At 40.4% G+C, this 19,135-nt stretch overlaps 1 protein-coding gene across 3 annotated transcripts in view; it reads left to right on the top strand.

Annotated features, from left to right (window-relative positions):
- GABRA3 (gamma-aminobutyric acid type A receptor subunit alpha3) overlaps positions 1 to 13,653 on the top strand; it is a 271,576-nt gene extending 257,923 nt beyond the window's left edge. For 2 of the 3 annotated variants that reach the window (XM_074391423.1, XM_074391422.1), the window contains one exon: positions 11,366 to 13,508. In XM_074391423.1, coding sequence (XP_074247524.1) covers positions 11,366 to 11,701 — 336 coding nt within the window. In that variant the 3' untranslated portion in view covers positions 11,702 to 13,508. Of the gene's footprint in view, positions 1 to 11,365 lie in introns of all 3 variants that reach the window. The other variant, XM_003943407.4, reaches the window with a different exon arrangement.
- The last annotated feature ends 5,482 nt before the right edge of the window (positions 13,654 to 19,135 follow it).

The raw sequence follows: 19,135 nt of genomic DNA on the forward strand, positions 1-19,135 counted from the left end.
ACATGAGGTTGGATCGTTCCATTTACCAGGCACTGCTACTGTTTCCAGCACAAGGTTTCAGAAATGAACCAATCTAATTGTCTGTATATTTGTTCTAGTGTTGTTGGTTTTTTCCAGAAAATCAGTGACAATAAATCAGCTAATTGTGTTAGTATTTTTCAAACTGTTACTTAACATCAGAAGAGTTTCATAATAAGCTTTGTGGATCCATGAGGCCATATGTTCCATAGAGCTCACCTCTATGTCATCCTTGATCAGTACACAAATTGTAATTTTCTCTGTGGTTATTTATCCTCCTGTCACTTCTTATCCATATCCTCTTCTGTGCTATTTTCTTGACTTATCCTCCTACTCCTCATAAAATGTCCCTCTTCTCCCGCAGGAACTCGTATCCATGGAAAGATAAAACATTCTGCACCAGCAGCTTCTTCATTGAATGACCCCTCCACCTCCTGTTTTAACTGACATGTGATTCTCAGCTGAGACTTCTCTCCCACTGCCTTCCTGTTTGGCAGAAGCTGTTAATCTGATTCTGATTTTCCAGAAGTCTAGTTTACATCATCTTAATCCCCAGTACTGCTCTCAGACCATTACTCTCTCACTCTTTTATATTAAAGGTGTCTTCTTTGAAGTGCCGTCTCCTCACTTGGATTCTCATACATCAGGATTTCCTGTCTTTCTTGTTTGTCCTTCATATTTTCTTTGCATTATCCTTGTCTTCTCTTTCCAGCACTAAATCTTAGACCATTTCAGGGCAGACCAGTCAGATCTGCAGACCAGTCAGCAGTCAGATCTCTCACTTATTTTATTTTATTTTTTTTTCTGGATCTGTACTCACTTCTCAAGCAACCTCATTCAATCCCAAGACATTGAATCAATGGCCATCTAGAGGTTAACAACTCCCAAATATGTATCTTTAGCCCAAACCTTTTCCCTGAGCTGCAAGCACATATATGTAACGGTGTAAGTCTCTATTGGGATTATATTTCTATTGGAATGTCTTATAGGAATAAAATTCTTATATAATTCTTATATTCAAACACAACTACTAATTTTCCCCCAAACCTGCTTTTGTTCAAGTCTTCCCAGCACAGCCAATAATGCCACTATTCTTCCAGATGCTCAGGCAAAAAACATAGAATCCATTCTTAATTATTTTATTTTTCTTACCTGCCCCCCACTCTGCTCTCAGACAAGCCAAACCTAACTCATCAGCAAATCCTGACTACTTCACATTTACAATATAACTTGAATCTGTCTACTGTTCTCCCTACCTAGCGTTCAAAACATGACACCTCTCAATAGCCTCATTAGGACCCGCATCCGAATTTTAGTACTCTACTTTTATGCCCTCACATCTATTTTCTGCCCAACAGTAGGGAAGATCAATTAAAATATAAATTATAAAAATTCTGTTAAAAATACTTTAATGGCTTCCCACTACATTTAATTCAAATTCCATTATTGTTACTATGGTGTTCAAAGCCTTACAGGATCTTGTCCTTAGATCTGTGATAGTAACTCCTACCACCTTTTTGAATTTTTATTCACTCCAATCACTCATCCCATAGTGGCCTCCTTGATTATTCATATATATATATATATATATATATATATATATATATATATTGCACTTTAGGTTATGGGGTACATGTGAAGGGCATGCAGGATTGTTGCATAGGTACATACATGGCAATGGGGTTTGCTACCTACATCCCCATAACCTGTATATGACATTACTTCCCATGTTATCCCTCCCCATCCACTGTTCCTCCTCTATGCCCCCCTAAAGACCTCAGTGTGTGATGCTCCCCTCCCTGAGTCCATGTGTTCTCATGGCTCAACATCCACCTATGAGTGAGAACATGCATGTTTGATTTTCTGTTCTTGTGTCAGTTTGCTGAGAATGATGGTTTCCAGGTTCATCCATGTCCCTACAAGGAACACAAACTCATCGTTTTTTATGGATGCATAGTATTCCATGGTGTGTATGTGTCATATTTTCCCTATCCAGTCTATCATCAATGGGCATTTGAGTTGGTTCCAAGTCTTTGCTATTGTAAACAGTGCTGCAGTGAACATTCGTGTGCATATGTCTTTATAATAGAACAATTTATAATCCTGTGGATATATACCCAGTAATGGGATAGCTGGGTTAAATCAAATTTCTATTTCTAGGTCCTTGAGGAATCGCCACACTGTCTTCCACAATGGATGAACTAATTTACACTCCCACCAACAGTGTAAAAGTGTTCCTATTTCTCCACATCCTCTCCAGCATCTGTTCTCTCCAGATTTTTTAATGATCGCCATTCTAACTGGCATGAGATGGTATCTCGATGTGGTTTTGATTCACATTTCTCTAATAACCAGTGATGATGAGCATTTTTTCATATATTTGTTGGCCTCATATATGTCTTCTTTTGAAAAGTGTCTGTTCATGTCCTTCACCCACTTTTGAATGGGTTTGTTTGTTTGTTTTCTTGTAAATCTGTTTTAGTTCTTTATAGATTCTGGATATAAGTCCTTTATCAGATGGATAGATTGCAAACATTTTTTCCCATTCTGTTAGTTGTCAGTTCACTCTAATGATTGTTTCTTTTGCTATGCAGAAGCTCTGGAGTTTAATTAGATCCAATTTGTCTATTTTGGCTTTTGTTGCCAATGCTTTTGGTGTTTTAGTCATGCACTCTTTGCCTATGCCTATGTCCTGAATGGTTTTACCTAGGTATTCTTCTAGGTTTCTTTATGGTGTTAGGTCTTATGTTTAAGTCTTTAATCCACCTGGAGTTAATTTTAGTGTAAGGTGTGAGGAAGGGGTCCAGTTTCTGCTTTCTGCACATGGCTAGCCAGTTTTCCCAACACCATTTATTAAACAGGGAATCCTTTCCCCATTGCTTGTTTTTGTCAGATTTGTCAAAGATCAGATGGTTGTAGATGTGTGGTGTTGCCTCTGAGGCCTCTGTTCTGTTCCATTGGTCTGTATGTCTGTTTTGGTACCAATGCCATGCTGTTTTGATTACTGTAGCCTTGTAGTATAGTTTGAAGTCAGGTAACGTGGTGCCTCCAGCTTTGTTCTTTTTGCTTAGAATTGACTTGGCTATGTGGGCTCTCTTTTGGTTCCATATGAAGTTTAAGGTGGGTTTTCCAGTTCTGTGAAGAAGATCATTGGTAGCTTAAAGGGGGTAACATTGAAACTATATATTACTTTGGGCAGTATGGCCATTTTCATAATATTGATTCTTCCTAACCATGAGCATGGAATGTTTTCCCATCTGTTTGTGTCCTCTCTTATTTCATTGAGCAGTGGTTTGTAGTTCTTGAAGTGGTCCTTGACATCCTTTGTTAGTTGTATTCCTAGGTATTTTCTCGTCTTTGTAGCAATAATGAATGGCAGTTCATTCTTGATTTGGCTCTCTTTAAATCTGTTATTGGTGTATAGGAATGTTTGTGATTTCTGCACATTGATTTTGTTTCCTGAGACTTTGCTGAAGTTGTTTATCAGTTTCAGGAGATTTGGGACTGAGACAATGGGTTCTTCTAGATATACAACCATGTTATCTGCATATAGAGACAATTTGACTTCCTCCTTCCCTAAGTGAATACCCTTTATTTCTTTTTCTTGCCTGATTACCCTGGCTAGAACTTCCAGTACTATATTGAATAGGAGTGGTGAGAGAGGACATCCTTGTCTAGTGCGAGATTTCATAGAGAATGCTTCCAGTTTTTGCCCATTCAGTATGATATTGGCTGTGGGTTGTCATAAATAGCTTTTATTATTTTGAGATACGTTCCATTGATACCTAGTTTATTCAGAGTTTTTAGCATAACGGTTGTTGAATTTTGTTGAAGGCCTTCTCTGCATCTATTGAGATAATCATGTGGTTTTTGTCTTTGGTTCTGTTTATGTGGTGGATGATGTTTCACAGACTTGCGTATGTTGAATCAGCCTTGCATCCCCAGGACGAAGCCTACTTGATTGTGATGGATAAGCTTTTAGATGTGCTGTTGCAATCGCTTTGCCAGTATTTTATTGAAGACTTTTGCATCAATGTTCATCGTGGATATTGGCCTGAAGTTTTCTTTTCTTGTTGAGTCTCTGCTGGGTTTTGATATCAGGATTATGTTGGTCTCATAAAATGACTTGGGAAGGATTCCTTCTTTATGGATTGTTTCGAATAGTTTCAGAAGCAGTAGGACCAGCTCCTCTTTGTATGTCTGGTAGAATTCCGCCATGAACCCATCTGGATATGGGCTTTTATTGGTTAGTAGGCTATTAATTGCTGCCTCAACTTCAGCCCTTGTTGTAGGTCTGTTCAAGGTTTCAACTTCTTCCTGGTTTAGGCTTGGGAGGGTGCATGTGTCGAGGAATTTATCCATTTCTTCCAGGTTTACTGATTTATGTCCATAGAGTTGTTTGTAGTAATCTCTGATGATGGTTTGTATTTCTGTGGAATCTGTGGTGAGATCCCCTTTATCATTTTTTATTGCATCTATTTGATTATTCTCTCTTTTCTTTTTTATTAATCTGGCTAGTGCTCTGTCTATTTTGTTGATCTATTCAAAAAAACAGCTCCTGGATTTTTTGAGTTTTTGAAAGGTTTTCTGTGTCTCTATCTCCTTCAGTTCTGCTCTGATCTTAGTTATTTCTTGTCTTCTGCTAGTTTTTGAATTTTTTTGATCTTGCTCCTCCAGCTCTTTCAATTTTGACAATAGGGTGTCGATTTTAGACCTTTCCTTGCTTCTCATGTGGGCATTTATTGCTATGAATTTTCCTCTAGACACTGTTTTAAATGTGTCCCAGGGATTCTGGTATGTTGTGTCTTCGTTTCCATTGGTTTTGAAGAACATCTTTATTTCTGCCTTCATTTCATTGTTCACCCAGTCAACATTCAAGACCCAGTTGTTCAGTTTCCATGAAGTTATGTGGTTCTGAGTTAGTTTCTTAATTTTGAGTTCTAATTTCATTGCACTGTGGTCTGATAGACTGTTTGTTATGATTTCCATTCTTTTGCATTTTCTGAGGAGTGATTTACTTCCAATTATGTGATCAATTTTAGAGTATGTGTGATGTGGTGCTGAGAAGAATGTATATTCTGTGGATTTGGGGTGGAGAGTTCTGTAAATGTCTATTAGGTTTGCTTGGTCCAGGTCTGAGTTCAAGTCCTGGTTTTCCCTGTTAATTTTCTGTCTCATTGATCTGTGTAATATTGACAGTGGGGTGTTAAAGTCTCCCACTATTATTGTGTGGGAGTCTAAGTCTCTTTGTAAGCTATTAAGAACTTGCTTTATGTGTCTGGGTGCTCCTGTATTGGGTGCGTATATATTTAGGATTGTTAGCTTTTCTTGTTGCATTGATCCTTTTACCATTATGTAATGCCCTTCTTTGTCTCATTTGATCTTTGTTGGTTTAAAGTCTATTTTATTAGAGACTAGGATTGCAAAAACAAATAGCTTTCATTTCAAGCCCAGGTACTTTGTCATTACCAATCTTTCTCTGTTGAGTATTTGGTGTTCAGATCTTTGCACAACTTGCTTTCTTATTTTGTTCAGGTCTCTACTTACCTTCTCAGGCAGACCTTCTCTCACTAGCATTCTTCTGTTTCTGCACTGCCCTGCTTTATGTGCTTCCATGATAATTCCTACCTCCTGACATTACATTGCCTTATGTATTTGTTTGCTTCTATGTTTATTACATACCCTCCCCGCTACAGGAATCGGACTTCTTTAGGGCAGGAGCTGTGTTTTTGCCATTTATCCTGGCACCCCAAGCACCTAGAACAGAACCTGTCACATAGTAGATACTCAGAAAATATTTAATAAATGGATGATTTTCTCTGTTTTCCTTGCTTCTATATCCAGCATAGGTCCTGTGGTGTATCACTGCAGTCACTTACCAGCACTACTGACCTCTCTAGTCACTTCAATCAAAGTCCTTTATTTCTCTCTGAAAAAAAAAAAATACATAGCTCTTGATGGATTGGTGACATTTATAAGTATATTTTTGAATTCTACTGTTCCTTCAACCTATGCCTGCAGTTATTCTCTGTTCCTAATTAGTTCTGTGTTCTATTTCCTACAAAATCTAGTTTAAATCCGGTGGGTGCTGTGGCTTACTCCTGTCATCCCAGCACTTTGGGAGGCTGAGGCAGGTGAATCACCTGAGGTCAGCAGTTCGAGACCAGCCTGAGCAACATGGAGAAACCCTGACTCTACTAAAAATACAAAACTAGCTGGGCATGGTGGCACATACCTGTAATCCCAGCTACTATAGAGGCTGAGGCAGGAGAATTCACTTGAACCCGGGAGGCAGAGGTTGTGGTGAGCCAAGATCATGCCATTGCACTCCAGCCAGGGCAACAAGAGTGAAACTCCATCTAAAAACAAAAAAACAAAACAAAACAAACAAAAAACAAACAAAACAAAACAAACAAAAAACAAAAACAAACAAACAAAAAAACACTAGTTTAAATCTTGACTATTTCTTTTACCTTCCTCATGGGGAATATAAGAGCCATTGCATGAGACTTCCCTCAAGCTACTGTGCTCCTTTCTCTCCACCAAAATATAGATAGTATGTAACCTCTTTCATTCTTTCTCAGCTATGATCTGGACCTGGGAAATTCCACACTTTTGCTCTAGATACCCCCCAGTTTTTCAGGAAAGTGGTACAAGTGATTATTTTTCTTCCATCTGCATTTTCTCTCCTTTCCATTGACATACCTGACCATTCCAAATTTCTTCTTCTCTTGAACTCCCTTGATTCATTATTTATGCCTTTCTGAATGTTTCTAGCTTGTGCTTTCTCCCTTATATTTTAATTCTCTCTGATTTTAATTAACCTTCCTCACTAAACTAGATTTCCTGAAGGCAGGGTCTCGATTTATTATATACATGTATATACACATCGTGTGTATGTATATAATATGTGTACATGTATGGACATATATGTATATACATATAGTGGTAAATATATATATCATACAATTCACTACCTTAACCATTTTGAATTGTGTAGTTCAGCCATGTTAAATACTTTCACATTGCTGTGCAATCTCCTGAACCCTTTTCATCTTGCAAAACTGGAACTCTGTATTCATTAAACAAGGATTTCCCATTCCCTTCTGCTCTAGCCCCTGGCACCCACCATTCTACTTTCTGACTCTATGAATTTGCTAATCTAGATATGTTATTGAAGTGAAATCACATAACAGTTATCCTTTTGTGACTGGCTTATTTCATTTACCAACCTCAAGGTTCAGCTATGTTATACTATGTAGCAGAATTTCCTCCCTTTGTGAGGTCAAGTAATTGTGAATTAAACGAATTCATTGTATGTATATACCACATTTTGTTTATTGTTCTCTCAATGAACACTTGGGCTGCTTCCACCATTTGGTTATTGGGAATAATGAAGCTATGAACATGAGTATACAAATATCTCTTTGAGGCTTTTCTTTTAATTTGGGGGATATATGCTCAGAAGTGGAACTGTTGAATCACATGGTAATTCTATTTGTAAGTTTTTAAGGAACCATTATAACATTTTCCATAGTGGTTGCACAATATTAGTGCAGAAGGTGCACAATACTGCACAAGGGTTTCAATGTCTCCACATCTTTGCCAACACTTGTTATTTTCTAGGTTTTTTTTCGGTGATACCCATTCTAATGTGAGGTGGAGTCTTGTGGCTTTGATTTACATTTCTGATTAGTGAAGTTTAGCATCTTTTCATGTGATTGTTGGCCATTTGCAAATCTCTTTTGGAAATATATCTACCCAAGTCCTTTGCCCATTTTTAAATTGAGTTGTTTGCTTTTTATTGTTGGTTTTATTCATCTTTGAATCCCACATAGCATATATTCCATTGCTTTGCCCCACTTCTGGAAATGAGCTCAGAAAAGCTGAGTGCCTGTAAGTGGATTGACACAGAGGTTCTGGACTGTATAAGTATATACTCTGAGGTTCCAGTTGAGTTCACCTTTAGAGGCAATTGACAGGAGTATCATCAGAGGAAGACTCTTGAATGGGACATGCATTTCTCTATAAAAGTTTTCTCTATGAAAACTTTTATAGAGAAATAGACTTTTAGAAGGAAAGGTGATTTTGTTCTGGATTCAAACTCCTTAGGAAATTTGAAGGAGTCAATTTCCATGTTTTGGTGAGGAAATTACCTTAGGCTGAACTTCGGAGATATGCTATGCAGCAAAGGTCAAGACTCAGGGGAAACAAACCAGAGATCACATTGATAGTCTTCAGTGGTGGCTATTTTTTCATTCAGTAAACATCCATCATGTGCCTAAGAGCCAGATACTTGGCCAGAGGGTAGGAATAGAATGGCAATTTGGTCAAAGTTAAGTCATCTCAGTCTGTATCTATCAAGAGAGTTATTGGAAAACTAGGTGTAGAAATGTGTAAATATTAACCATTAATCTATGACTTCTTTTCCTATTTTCTTGACACTCAAATTTTGCTTTGATTTCCTTCATTGATGATTTAGATAATAAATTATAGTAGCTGATTGAAATGTGTCATTTTGAAAATGGTGGAAGAAAATAAAAGGTAATTTTCTCTTATTACTTAAAAAATCTGTTGTTAATTTGACTTCTACTTCTCCCCATCTATAGAACATAAAGTGTCTATGGAGCTAAAAAAAAAGTTTTTGTTGCTCAGAATCATCATTTCAGAGACTTGATCATAGCCAGTTTATAAGATGGCTAAGTGAAATAACATTTAAAAACTAGAAAAGTCAGGGCAACATCTTTCCTTTTTTTCCTTTCTTTTCTTTCTTTCTTTCTTATGTTTTTTGGTCTACCCATAAAAAAAGAGATTACTACGCAAATTAATAAGCAAGTGGGCAAACAAGTAAAGCATGCTTTTATTTAATAGCAAAGACATTTATCAGCAGGACTTTATTCACATAATGAATTTGCTAATTATAAATGAGTCCCATGTAGTATTTAAATAATTTACAAGATTTTTAGAAGTCTTAGAGTTCTGTCCCCTTCCACTTGTAACAATGTGATTGCAATCCTCAGGGATAAAGAATATTGCTTTCAAAATATCCTATTAGTCAGACTGTTCAATTTACTTAAACCAACATCCTCTTATCTGTTGCACTTCCTCTTCATGGCTGAAAACACTGAGGCCAAAATAAGCAGAGGGAGCAAGAGAGCATAGCATATAGGGCCTTTCAGGGTCTTGCTGCTGCCTGTTTTATACACCCTCAGTTTCCGCAACTCTTTGCCGTGCACACTGTGACCCAGATACAGTAAACTTCTTGTCAACTCTCAAAAACCAGTGCCCATGGCCAGGTGTAGTGGCTTGCACCTGTAATCTCAGTTCTTTGGGAAGCCAAGGTGGGAGAATCATCTGAGGCCAGGAGTACATGTCATCATGAGACATCATCTCTATTTTTTTTTTTAATTACCTTGGCATGGTGGCACATGCCTGAAGTCCCAGCTCCTCAGGAGCCTGAGGCAGGAGAATAACTTGAGCCAAGGAGTTCAAGACTACAGTGAGCTATGTTCATGCCAAGGCACACCAGCCCAGGTGACAGAGTGAGACCCATGTCTCTAAAATAAATAAAGTGTCCTTGGCCAGTACTGACCTTTGCCACATGCTCATCTGATGAGCTCCTGCTCATCATTTGTGACCCAGACAATAAACTTCATTGCCTTTTTTGAGCTACCTTTTCCAATGCCTGCAGGTACTCTGTCCCTCCTTTGACTGAATTCCCATAGCATTTGGCCCAGATCTTTGAGAAGTCTGATCATATTCAATGGCAATGATGTGCTTAAAAGGCTTTCTATCACACTGGAGTGTGAACCCCTGGAAGACAGGGACTCATGTTTTACCCTTTCCATTTATTTCTAAGTACCTAGCATAGTTTTTGGCCCAGTAGGAATTCAGTAAATATTGAGCAAAAGTTATTAGGATCATGATAGTAAATGGCAGTGACATCTAAAGGAGAAAAAATAAGAGTGACGCGGACTCTGAAGTTAAGAAGAAAGAACGTATGAAGAGATTAGGAGACAGGGGTCAGCAACAGAAGATGGAAATAGAGAAACACATGAAGAAAACAAGTATGAAGTGAAGAAATGAAGAAGTGAAGCCTGGGTTCTGGGAAGCAAAGTAACATGAAGAGTGGACTAATGAGGTGTGTGAAATTAGGGCATTTCTGAAGCTCATTTTTACCCACTTTTCCCTAGAGACAAATGGGGATGGAAGGAAGAAAAGGCCAGAGTGAGGAATAAGGCAACAAACCATCTATAGACTATGAGCTAGGCCTCCACATTTGGCCGGGGGCTGGGGCTGGCCTGCTCCCCTGACCTCTCCTGTTCTTCGGGTTCTCTATTCATATCCAGGCCTAAGCACTGTCTCTTCTTCTCTCTTCTGCATCAAGGGAGCCCCTGTGAGGCTGTCTGTATACACAAGTTCATATTTATGAGAACAAATGGGCATGTGTGTGTGCTTGCTTCCCACTGGGTGTTTGGGTTCATTTCACTCTGAAAAATAAGCCCAAAGGGCAGTGCCGTGGTAACTCCCCATCTGTCTCTGTCTTTGCTGTGTCAGAGAGTCTTTTACATAGCTGTGTGGAAAACACTGGCCTGCTCCTGAGCTTGCTGAACAGTTACACTGCATGAAGGGTGGAATGCTGTTGTAATGATGCATGTCAACATGCCATGGTATGTATTGTCTTTATGACAAAATTACTTTTCAGACTCACCAAGTTCTCTTCCTCACAGGAGATGTGCCACTTGATGGTCACGGCCTTTTGGAGTTATTATTCGGGTAACCAAAAAGTGTCTGGGGCTTACAGAAAGCAGCACAGTTCAGCCCTGGATAAAAGTCAGGAGCCCCGATTCCAAGTTAGGCTCTGCCACTTAGTCTAAGGCTGAGTTTTCTCATCTGTCAAGTGGGAGTAATCTCTTCCACCTACCTCATAGGGGTTGCTCTGAGGGTCAAATCACATGACATATAAATTTCCACACGTGACCAACATTCCACAGCTTATCAGTGATTTCTAGCACCATTCTCTCATCTGATCCTCTCAACAACCCTGCCAATTATTTTGATCCTCATTTTACAGATGAAGAAACTGAAGCATGAAGAGGTAAAGTAACTTGGCCAAAGCCACATGGCTAGTAAGCCAAGATGATGCAAATTTTCTGTTTCCATGCTTATCTTCAGTTATTCTTTGACACAAACCTGGCTATTTAGTGCTATTGGCTACATGGCCCTGTTTCTTAACTTCCCTCATGGCTCCTCCTCCCTGCAGCCTCTGAAGGTTCTCTGTGTAATGAATTAATTAGCTTTTTTTTTTTTTTTCTCCCTTTCCCCCACTCTTTTTCCTGACCTCTAGAAGAAAACACCAGCAGCCCCGGCAAAGAAAACCAGCACCACCTTCAACATCGTGGGGACCACCTATCCCATCAACCTGGCCAAGGACACTGAATTCTCCACCATCTCCAAGGGCGCTGCTCCCAGTGCCTCCTCAACCCCAACAATCATTGCTTCACCCAAGGCCACCTATGTGCAGGACAGCCCGACTGAGACCAAGACCTACAACAGTGTCAGCAAGGTTGACAAAATTTCCCGCATCATCTTTCCTGTGCTCTTTGCCATATTCAATCTGGTCTATTGGGCCACATATGTCAACCGGGAGTCAGCTATCAAGGGCATGATTCGCAAACAGTAGATAGTGGTGGTAGTGCAGCAACCAGAGCACTGTATACCCCATGAAGCATCCAGGCACCCAAATCCCAGGGCTCCCCTTCATGTATATCAGGATTCTTCTTTTACCCCTCTACGAAGCAGTGACTCTCAATTCATATTTATGAATCTCTATGAAAAAAATAACTACAGAAAAATTACTTGTCCCTCTAACATTGCTCAGTATACACCCATCAAAGCCAAACACTGCCATTTGTCCAGTTGCTCATCTTAGTCTGCCAGTCTCCCTCAGCTGAGGGCACTGCATGTATTTTATTGCACTCTGCCCACTGCAGAAAGAACAAGAGATTCTACTCTCTGTAGTGGAACCCTTGGCTGTTTGAGAGGCCCAGAAAAAGGAGAGTTGTTAACTGGCCATCCAGATCAGATGACTCTGACCTACTAGGCAGCCAAGTTGGGCTATACCATGTGATCCTGCCTGCTACCTCCCCTGCCTTCAAGAAGGCCTACTAGGCATAAATACTGATAGCAAAGTTGGGAGCCAGTTCTACACCCCCAACCCATTTCATGGTTTGGAGACTAGTGGGGACAATTGATACTAACCACTGTCTACCATGTATGGCCAAAATAAATAGAAATAGCTGTGCCAGCCTGGCACCAAGATGGCTAGTGCCCTACCACATCCAGCCCCTCAGGAAAATAGTCCCCTCTTTGGTACATCTCTCCTCCAGAAAAATCTTCCCCCACTGCCTTTGACCCCCTTGTAGCCAACTGGGCACTACTTAATTTGGAATCATGAAAACATGATCAAGTATTTTTTATTTAAATTAAAAAGTTGCAAATAGAAACAAAGTGATCTAGATTAAAAAATATTTTTTTTAAATATGGGAGAGATACAAAAGTCACTTCCCTGCCAAGACAACTAGCCTATACAGGATTAGGCAAGAGGTTTGGAATGGATGATAGTTGAGGATTGACGTGTGGCTCAAAAGAGAGGGCTACTGGCAGATGAAAATCAAATTCTTTCTTCCTCACACTCCATGCTCCACAGCCTGGCCCAGGCATTTTTCTCCCACCATATCAGGAATCTCTGGTCCTCTGTTGATGCCGATTCTATGAGGTGTAAATTACAAATTCATACAAATAATTATTGAGTCAACTAGATCATTAACTTTATTACCAATTTTATAATATATAATTTAGAGGCCATTTGTTCTTAATCTTAATGTGAGTAAAAGACACAGGCATAAATATGCAATTTTTATAAGATATATAAACTGAATCCCAGAAGTTTGAATGATTTGCCTAGGCTTCTTACAAGTGTCTTTAATAAAGAGCTATCATGTGCCCCTTTCCAAAGGCAAAAATAACAGATTGAGAAGCCAGGTCCACCATGACCTCAGAATCAGCACAATCTCAGCAGGACTTCTGGGTCATTAGTGGAACTTGGTTGGGCACCAAAAAGGTTTTTAGAAAGTCACAATGTGTCACTCAAGAAGATCACTTTTAATAGACTTAGCCCAAAAGAAAGACTGTTCATGATGGCAGCCCCAGCCACTTTGGATCTGAATACCTGCACTAGTCCAGAGTATCCTAGAAGCCCAGGGTAAAGCCACAGAGTGCACCACAAGCGGATTCTCCCTGCCCATCCCTTGAACAAAACTCCTAAGGGGTCTATCATTAGCTGCTGGTTGCCTTTTCATCCATCCTTTCCCTGTCCCCTGCTTCCTTGCCATTGCTGGGATAATGCATGCCAGTCCCATTATTCCTAAGACTGTGTATGTAGGTAAATTCATGACTAGAAGAGTGTAGTCTTGTGGATATGTGGGGATATGGGGGGGTGGGAGGGCGGGGCTGTTAATGATTGTCTTAAGGAATTTAGAATGGAAGCCTGACCTTTGCCTCTGTAGAAATTGTGTTTCCAAATGCTTTGGTGCAATGTTTAGCTGCTGTTTATTAAACCCTTTCTGAATTGTACTTGGTCTGAAGAACTTTCTTTGATCACTCTTTGCCTAACACAGACAGTACTATGTTCTTGAATTTCACCCCCAATCTCATGCCACCATTACTTTCCACTTCTTAACAACCATTAGAATATGATGGAAGAAAAGTGCCCCCAGAGCAAGAAATATATTGCAATGATCCAAAATGGAACTCGTGTGAAAACATAGCTTTGATTGACTTGAGGGTCTCATTACCCAATATGAAATATTATGAAACAGTACTACTGCTTCTTCTGCTAAATTCACCCACTTCCAGGAAATAGAGAAATGCATTTTCATTGCAATTCTAAAGGATTTATCTTTTCCACAGATTGTTATTTCCCTTTGGCAATAGTTCCCTTAGGCAATAGTTATTAGGCAAATTAAGAGTAAGTATTTTATTAGTTGAGCTATGTATTGGGAAATGGATGATGACCCTTATTTCTTTCTTTCTTTCTTTTTTTTTTTTTTTTTTTTTGAGACGGAGTTTCACTCTTGTTACCCAGGCTGGAGTGCAATGGCACGATCTCGGCTCACCGCAACCTCCGCCTCCTGGGTTCAGGCAATTCTCCTGCCTCAGCCTCCTGAGTAGCTGGGATTATAGGCACGTGCCACCATGCCCAGCTAATTTTTTGTATTTTTAGTAGAGACGGGGTTTCACCATGTTGACCAGGATGGTCTCGATCTCTCGACCTCGTGATCCACCCGCCTCGGCCTTCCAAAGTGCTGGGATTACAGGCTTGAGCCACCGCGCCCGGCAATGACCCTTATTTCTTACAGAGTTAGAATAAATTTGGGAAATATTCTCATGAGATTTGCTTGAGGAAATCACTGGTTCCTAAGGGATGCGAAAAATCTTGGGAGAGTATGTCAGATCACATACGATTTTTTCTTATCTGAAGTAAAAGCAAGGACTTGCACCATCTGACACTCAATTAATGTTCCAGCTCTGACGAATGTCCTAATGCTGCAGCAATCCCACTGTCCCTGGCCAGTTCAGTCACAACCCCAGAACAACCATTTGACAGACAGGGGGCAGCTTGTTTTGTAAAATTGCCTGATACCAATATTTAAGTGTTGCTGTTTCTTTCAAAACCTTCTGAAACTGCTTTGCCTTTGAAAACTATTTCCTTAGTCTTAGGGGAAAGCTCAAGCTGTTCCCATTAGCAAATGTGTTGCTGAACTCTCCTAGAGTTTGAAACCCTGCCACAGGCTGGGACTGGTATTCTTGGACTTGAGTATTTATGGTATTCAGAGCATGAGGGAGATATCCCCATCAGTTCATTGAGGATGTCAGTCTAGAGGCTAGTGGAAGAATGTCTAACACATAGTAGGCCTTCGGTAAATGTTTATTGAATAAATGAATGGGAATCCAGACCAGAGCTACATGCGGGAGTGTTTCTTCATGGCAGTGTTGGAGAGGAGACTAGCCACATCATGATGAATGGAGACTAATAGAAACAAACAAATGTAATGTGCAGCCTTGTAAAGTAGTACTAATAAATGTGCTCTATTTTAAGCCACTTTATATAGTGTTTCCCTAATGAAATAGTTGTTTGCTCCTATGGGCTTTTAAATCTGAGGGTTCATTTAATGATCTATAAGTTTCTTGTGCTAGAGTACTGAAGGCAGGAAAGGAGGGCATGACTGAGCCCCAGACCCATCTGAAAGCTTCAAGCACAACCCACAGGCCTATCCAGGATGTGTCTGTGTTATGATAACCTTCAGAGGGCTACCCAGGCCCTGAATCTTTGCAAGCGGTCCAGCAGGAGATGGAACTAGGAAGGGGAAAGTAAGAGGAAGAAAGCAATTGGGAGAAATTCTGTTAAAGGTGCCCTAGAATTGGAAGCAGAGTCAGGGATCTCTCATTTCCAGATTCAACAGCTTTTAAATACACAAACTCCCTTTAGCCTGAGACCATTCATCATGTGACCATCTGTTGAAATAAGGGCCAAAGTGCTTGCCTTTGTTGATGGGAAAGGTGCTTTCTGGGGCCTCCCACCTTTCCTTTTCTTTGTTTTTAGTTGTATATATTTAAGGTGTATGACATAATATTTTGATAAACATATACATAGTGAAAAGACTACTATAGTCAGTTCTATCTATTCAACTATTGGGGGGTTTGTTTGTTAGGATTTTGTTGTTGTTTTTAGATTCTACATATAAGTGAGATCATGCAGTAATTGTCTTTCTGTGTCTGGCTTATTTCACTTAGCGTGAGGTCCTTCAGTTCCATCCATGCTGTTGAAATGACAGGAGAAACCTAGACCTGTTCTGCCTTCTTTCTGCCTCAGCTCCAACAATTTGGTATCATGGGAAAAGCACTGAGAAAAAATGGACATCTGAATTTCAGCCAGGGTTCAATCCCATCATAATTGCTAAGTGATGTTGGCCAAGTCCCTCCCCTGAGCTGAGACCTAGATTCCCCATTAGTAAAACCAGATTTTGATCAGAGCCAAGTCAACAGAGTACCCAGCAGCTACCCTTAAGTATTACCACATCCTGTGCACTCCCCATTGATTGTGCTGCTGCTCTCACACCAGCCCATTCCAGGAACACAAATCCCATCTTTTCATTCCCTGTTACATAACTTGGAAGAGTTGGCAGCTTCAAAAGAATTTGATCAGACAGCAAGTAAGGACAACCAGGAGACTAAACCTGAAAATACAGAGGTCAAACTCTCAGGTCTAACTGATCTCCCCAGCCTCCCTACCCCATCCGACACTCAGAGCCTTGCCCTCAGCTCCATGTGGCAGGGTCTCCTGTGATGAGATACAGACTTATTAGTGGCTCAACTCCAATATTAGCATGGGAGAAGTTGGATCCTAAATTGAGGAGATTAAGGGGCTGCTGGTGCCAGGAAGGGGAGAGCAAAGAGCAGAAACAAAACAGACATTCCTCCTTTGTTTTGTTTCATTTTTTTTCTCTAAAGTTTCAGCTCAGAGGAGAACAGAAATTCTTAGAAGGGAACTCCCTAGACTTCTTATGAGAGAGCTCTTGGAATCTGCATATACAAGTTCTCCCTTCTCTGCTGTCACAGGAAAAGTGGTCTCCCTCTGTCTAAGGCCCAATCTCTCCTTTGTTTTTCATCTCTGCTCCTCTCTTCTCAAAGAATTCTAATTTTGTTATCTGCTCTCAGTGAAGCTGTTCTTGCTGAGTCACCACTGCCCTTGTTACTAAAACCTAAAGGCATTTTCCAGTTATCTTACTTGACCTGTCAGCATTTGACACTGTTGAAAACTATTTTATTCTTAAAAATGTCCTTTTTGCCGGGCGCGGTGGCTCAAGCCTGTAATCCCAGCACTTTGGGAGGCTGAGGCGGGTGGATCACGAGGTCAACAGATCGAGACCATCCTGGTCAAAATGGTGAAACCCCGTCTCTACTAAAGATACAAAAAATTAGCTGGGCATGGTGGCACGTGCCTGTAATCCCAGCTACTCAGGAGGCTGAGGCAGGAGAATTGCCTGAACCCAGGAGGCGGAGGTTGCGGTGAGCCGAGATCGCGCCATTGCACTCCAGCCTGGGTAACAAGAGCGAAACTCCGTCTAAAAAAAAAAAAAAAAAAAAAAAAATGTCCTTTTTGGATTCCATAGCACCACAGTCTCCTGATATCCCTTTTTTTCTCTGCCACTTTTCCATTTCTCATGTTTTTCCTATTTAACTTCTCTCATTTCTTAAAGGCAAATTCCTTCCAGTAAACTTCCCTCCAGTTCCCTCCAGTGTCTTCCCTGTTCTCTTTCCACTCTCATGCTCTCACTGAATGCTCTCATCTCTCCTGATGACTTCAGTTACCACATATAACCATTATCTTTTGTTGGGTAACAAATTATCCCAAAGCAAAACAATAAGTTTTACTGATATTATTGTACCGATAAGTCAAGAATGTGGGCAGTGCACAGCAGATATGGCCTGTCTCTGATCCATGATGCCTAGAGTCACAGATGGGAAGATTCAAACAAGTAGAAAGTGATTTAATTGACTAGAACATCTGGGGTTGGAGGATCCACTTCCCAGCTCCATGTGGCAAGGGATTCTGTGGTGAGACGTGGGAGTATTAGTTGCCTAGCTGCAGTCCTATTCAGCAGGACAAAATGTGAGTCCTAAACTGAGAAGTTAAAAGAGGTCCTGGGTTCCACAGTGGGGGATAGGGGCCTTCACTCACATGTCTGGCAGCTTGGCTCTGAGTGTTGAAGGACAGGTTCATCTGGACCTGTTAACTAGAGCTTCTATACATGGCCTTTCTTTGGGGCTTCTCATAGCACAGCTTTTGGGTTCTCATAACAAACATCTCTAGAAACAAATGGAAGCTGCATGGTTTTTATTGGCCCAACATGGAAAATCATGCAGCATTCCTAAGGCCAGTGCAAAGTCAAGAGGAAGGGTGGAGAGGGCCAAAGACTTTTCAGATGTGTATAAAAACTACTATTCGAGAGGCTGAGAAGGAAGGATTTCTTGATCCCAGGTCTTTGAGGCCGCAGTGAGCTATGATTGTGCCACTGCACTTCAGCCTGGGACAGAGCATGACCCCATTTCTAAAAATAAATAAATAGATAGATAATAATTTAAAACCCCACCACATAGCCTTTATGCTGATGACTGCCAAATTAATATCTTTACTTAGTTCTTTCACATCACATTTTTTGACAAGTTCAAAACAGTACTCTTGATTTCTCCACTCTCATGGTTCTTCCCTTGGTCATTCTTTTGTCAATAAATAAGATCATTATTCACCCAGATTCTCAGGCCAAAACCCTATGAGGTATTCTTGTCCCCTCTCTCCCATCCTCACATCTAGTACATCTGAAAATCTTGAAAGCTCAGCCTCCAAGTTAAATCCATATTAGTCCTGTTTCTCCCCACTTCCACTACCTGTACCCCAGTCCAAGTCTCCATCATGATCTCTCACCTGGATCACTACAAAGCTTCCCTTTCAAATAGTAAACCAGATCATGTCAGCTGCCTGTTGAATATCCTCCAATTGCATTCTGCTGCACATAGACTAAAATTCAAACTCTAGCCTTCACCTTCAAAGTTTTGTGTGACATGGTCTTGTTCACTCCTCAACTCCCTCTTTTCACAATGCCTGCTTCTCATTCACATTGCATCAACCACATTAGCTGAACATCAAGTCCTAATATAACTCATGGACTTTATGCAGGATGTTCCCTCAATATAGTATGTTCATTTTATCCCTGTCTTCACTGGCTGACTTCTGCTCACCCCCCAGTTCTCACCTGAAAAGTCACATCTCTCAGGCTTGTGTCCTTCCAGACTAGATGCTTTGCCATGTTGTGTGCTTTTATGCCACTCCGTATTGCTCTCACTACCGCAGCACTTACCATGTTTCATTTCAACTTCCCACTAGACTAAGAACCATGACAGAGAGCTGTCCTCGTACACAAGTGTAGGCCCAAAACCAGAATCTAAGCTTAGCAAATACTTATGAATAAAATAACTTTTGAGCTGGGTTTCAAAA

This window comes from Saimiri boliviensis, chromosome X (assembly GCF_048565385.1).
Source record: "Saimiri boliviensis isolate mSaiBol1 chromosome X, mSaiBol1.pri, whole genome shotgun sequence".
Classification (NCBI taxonomy): domain Eukaryota; kingdom Metazoa; phylum Chordata; class Mammalia; order Primates; family Cebidae; genus Saimiri; species Saimiri boliviensis.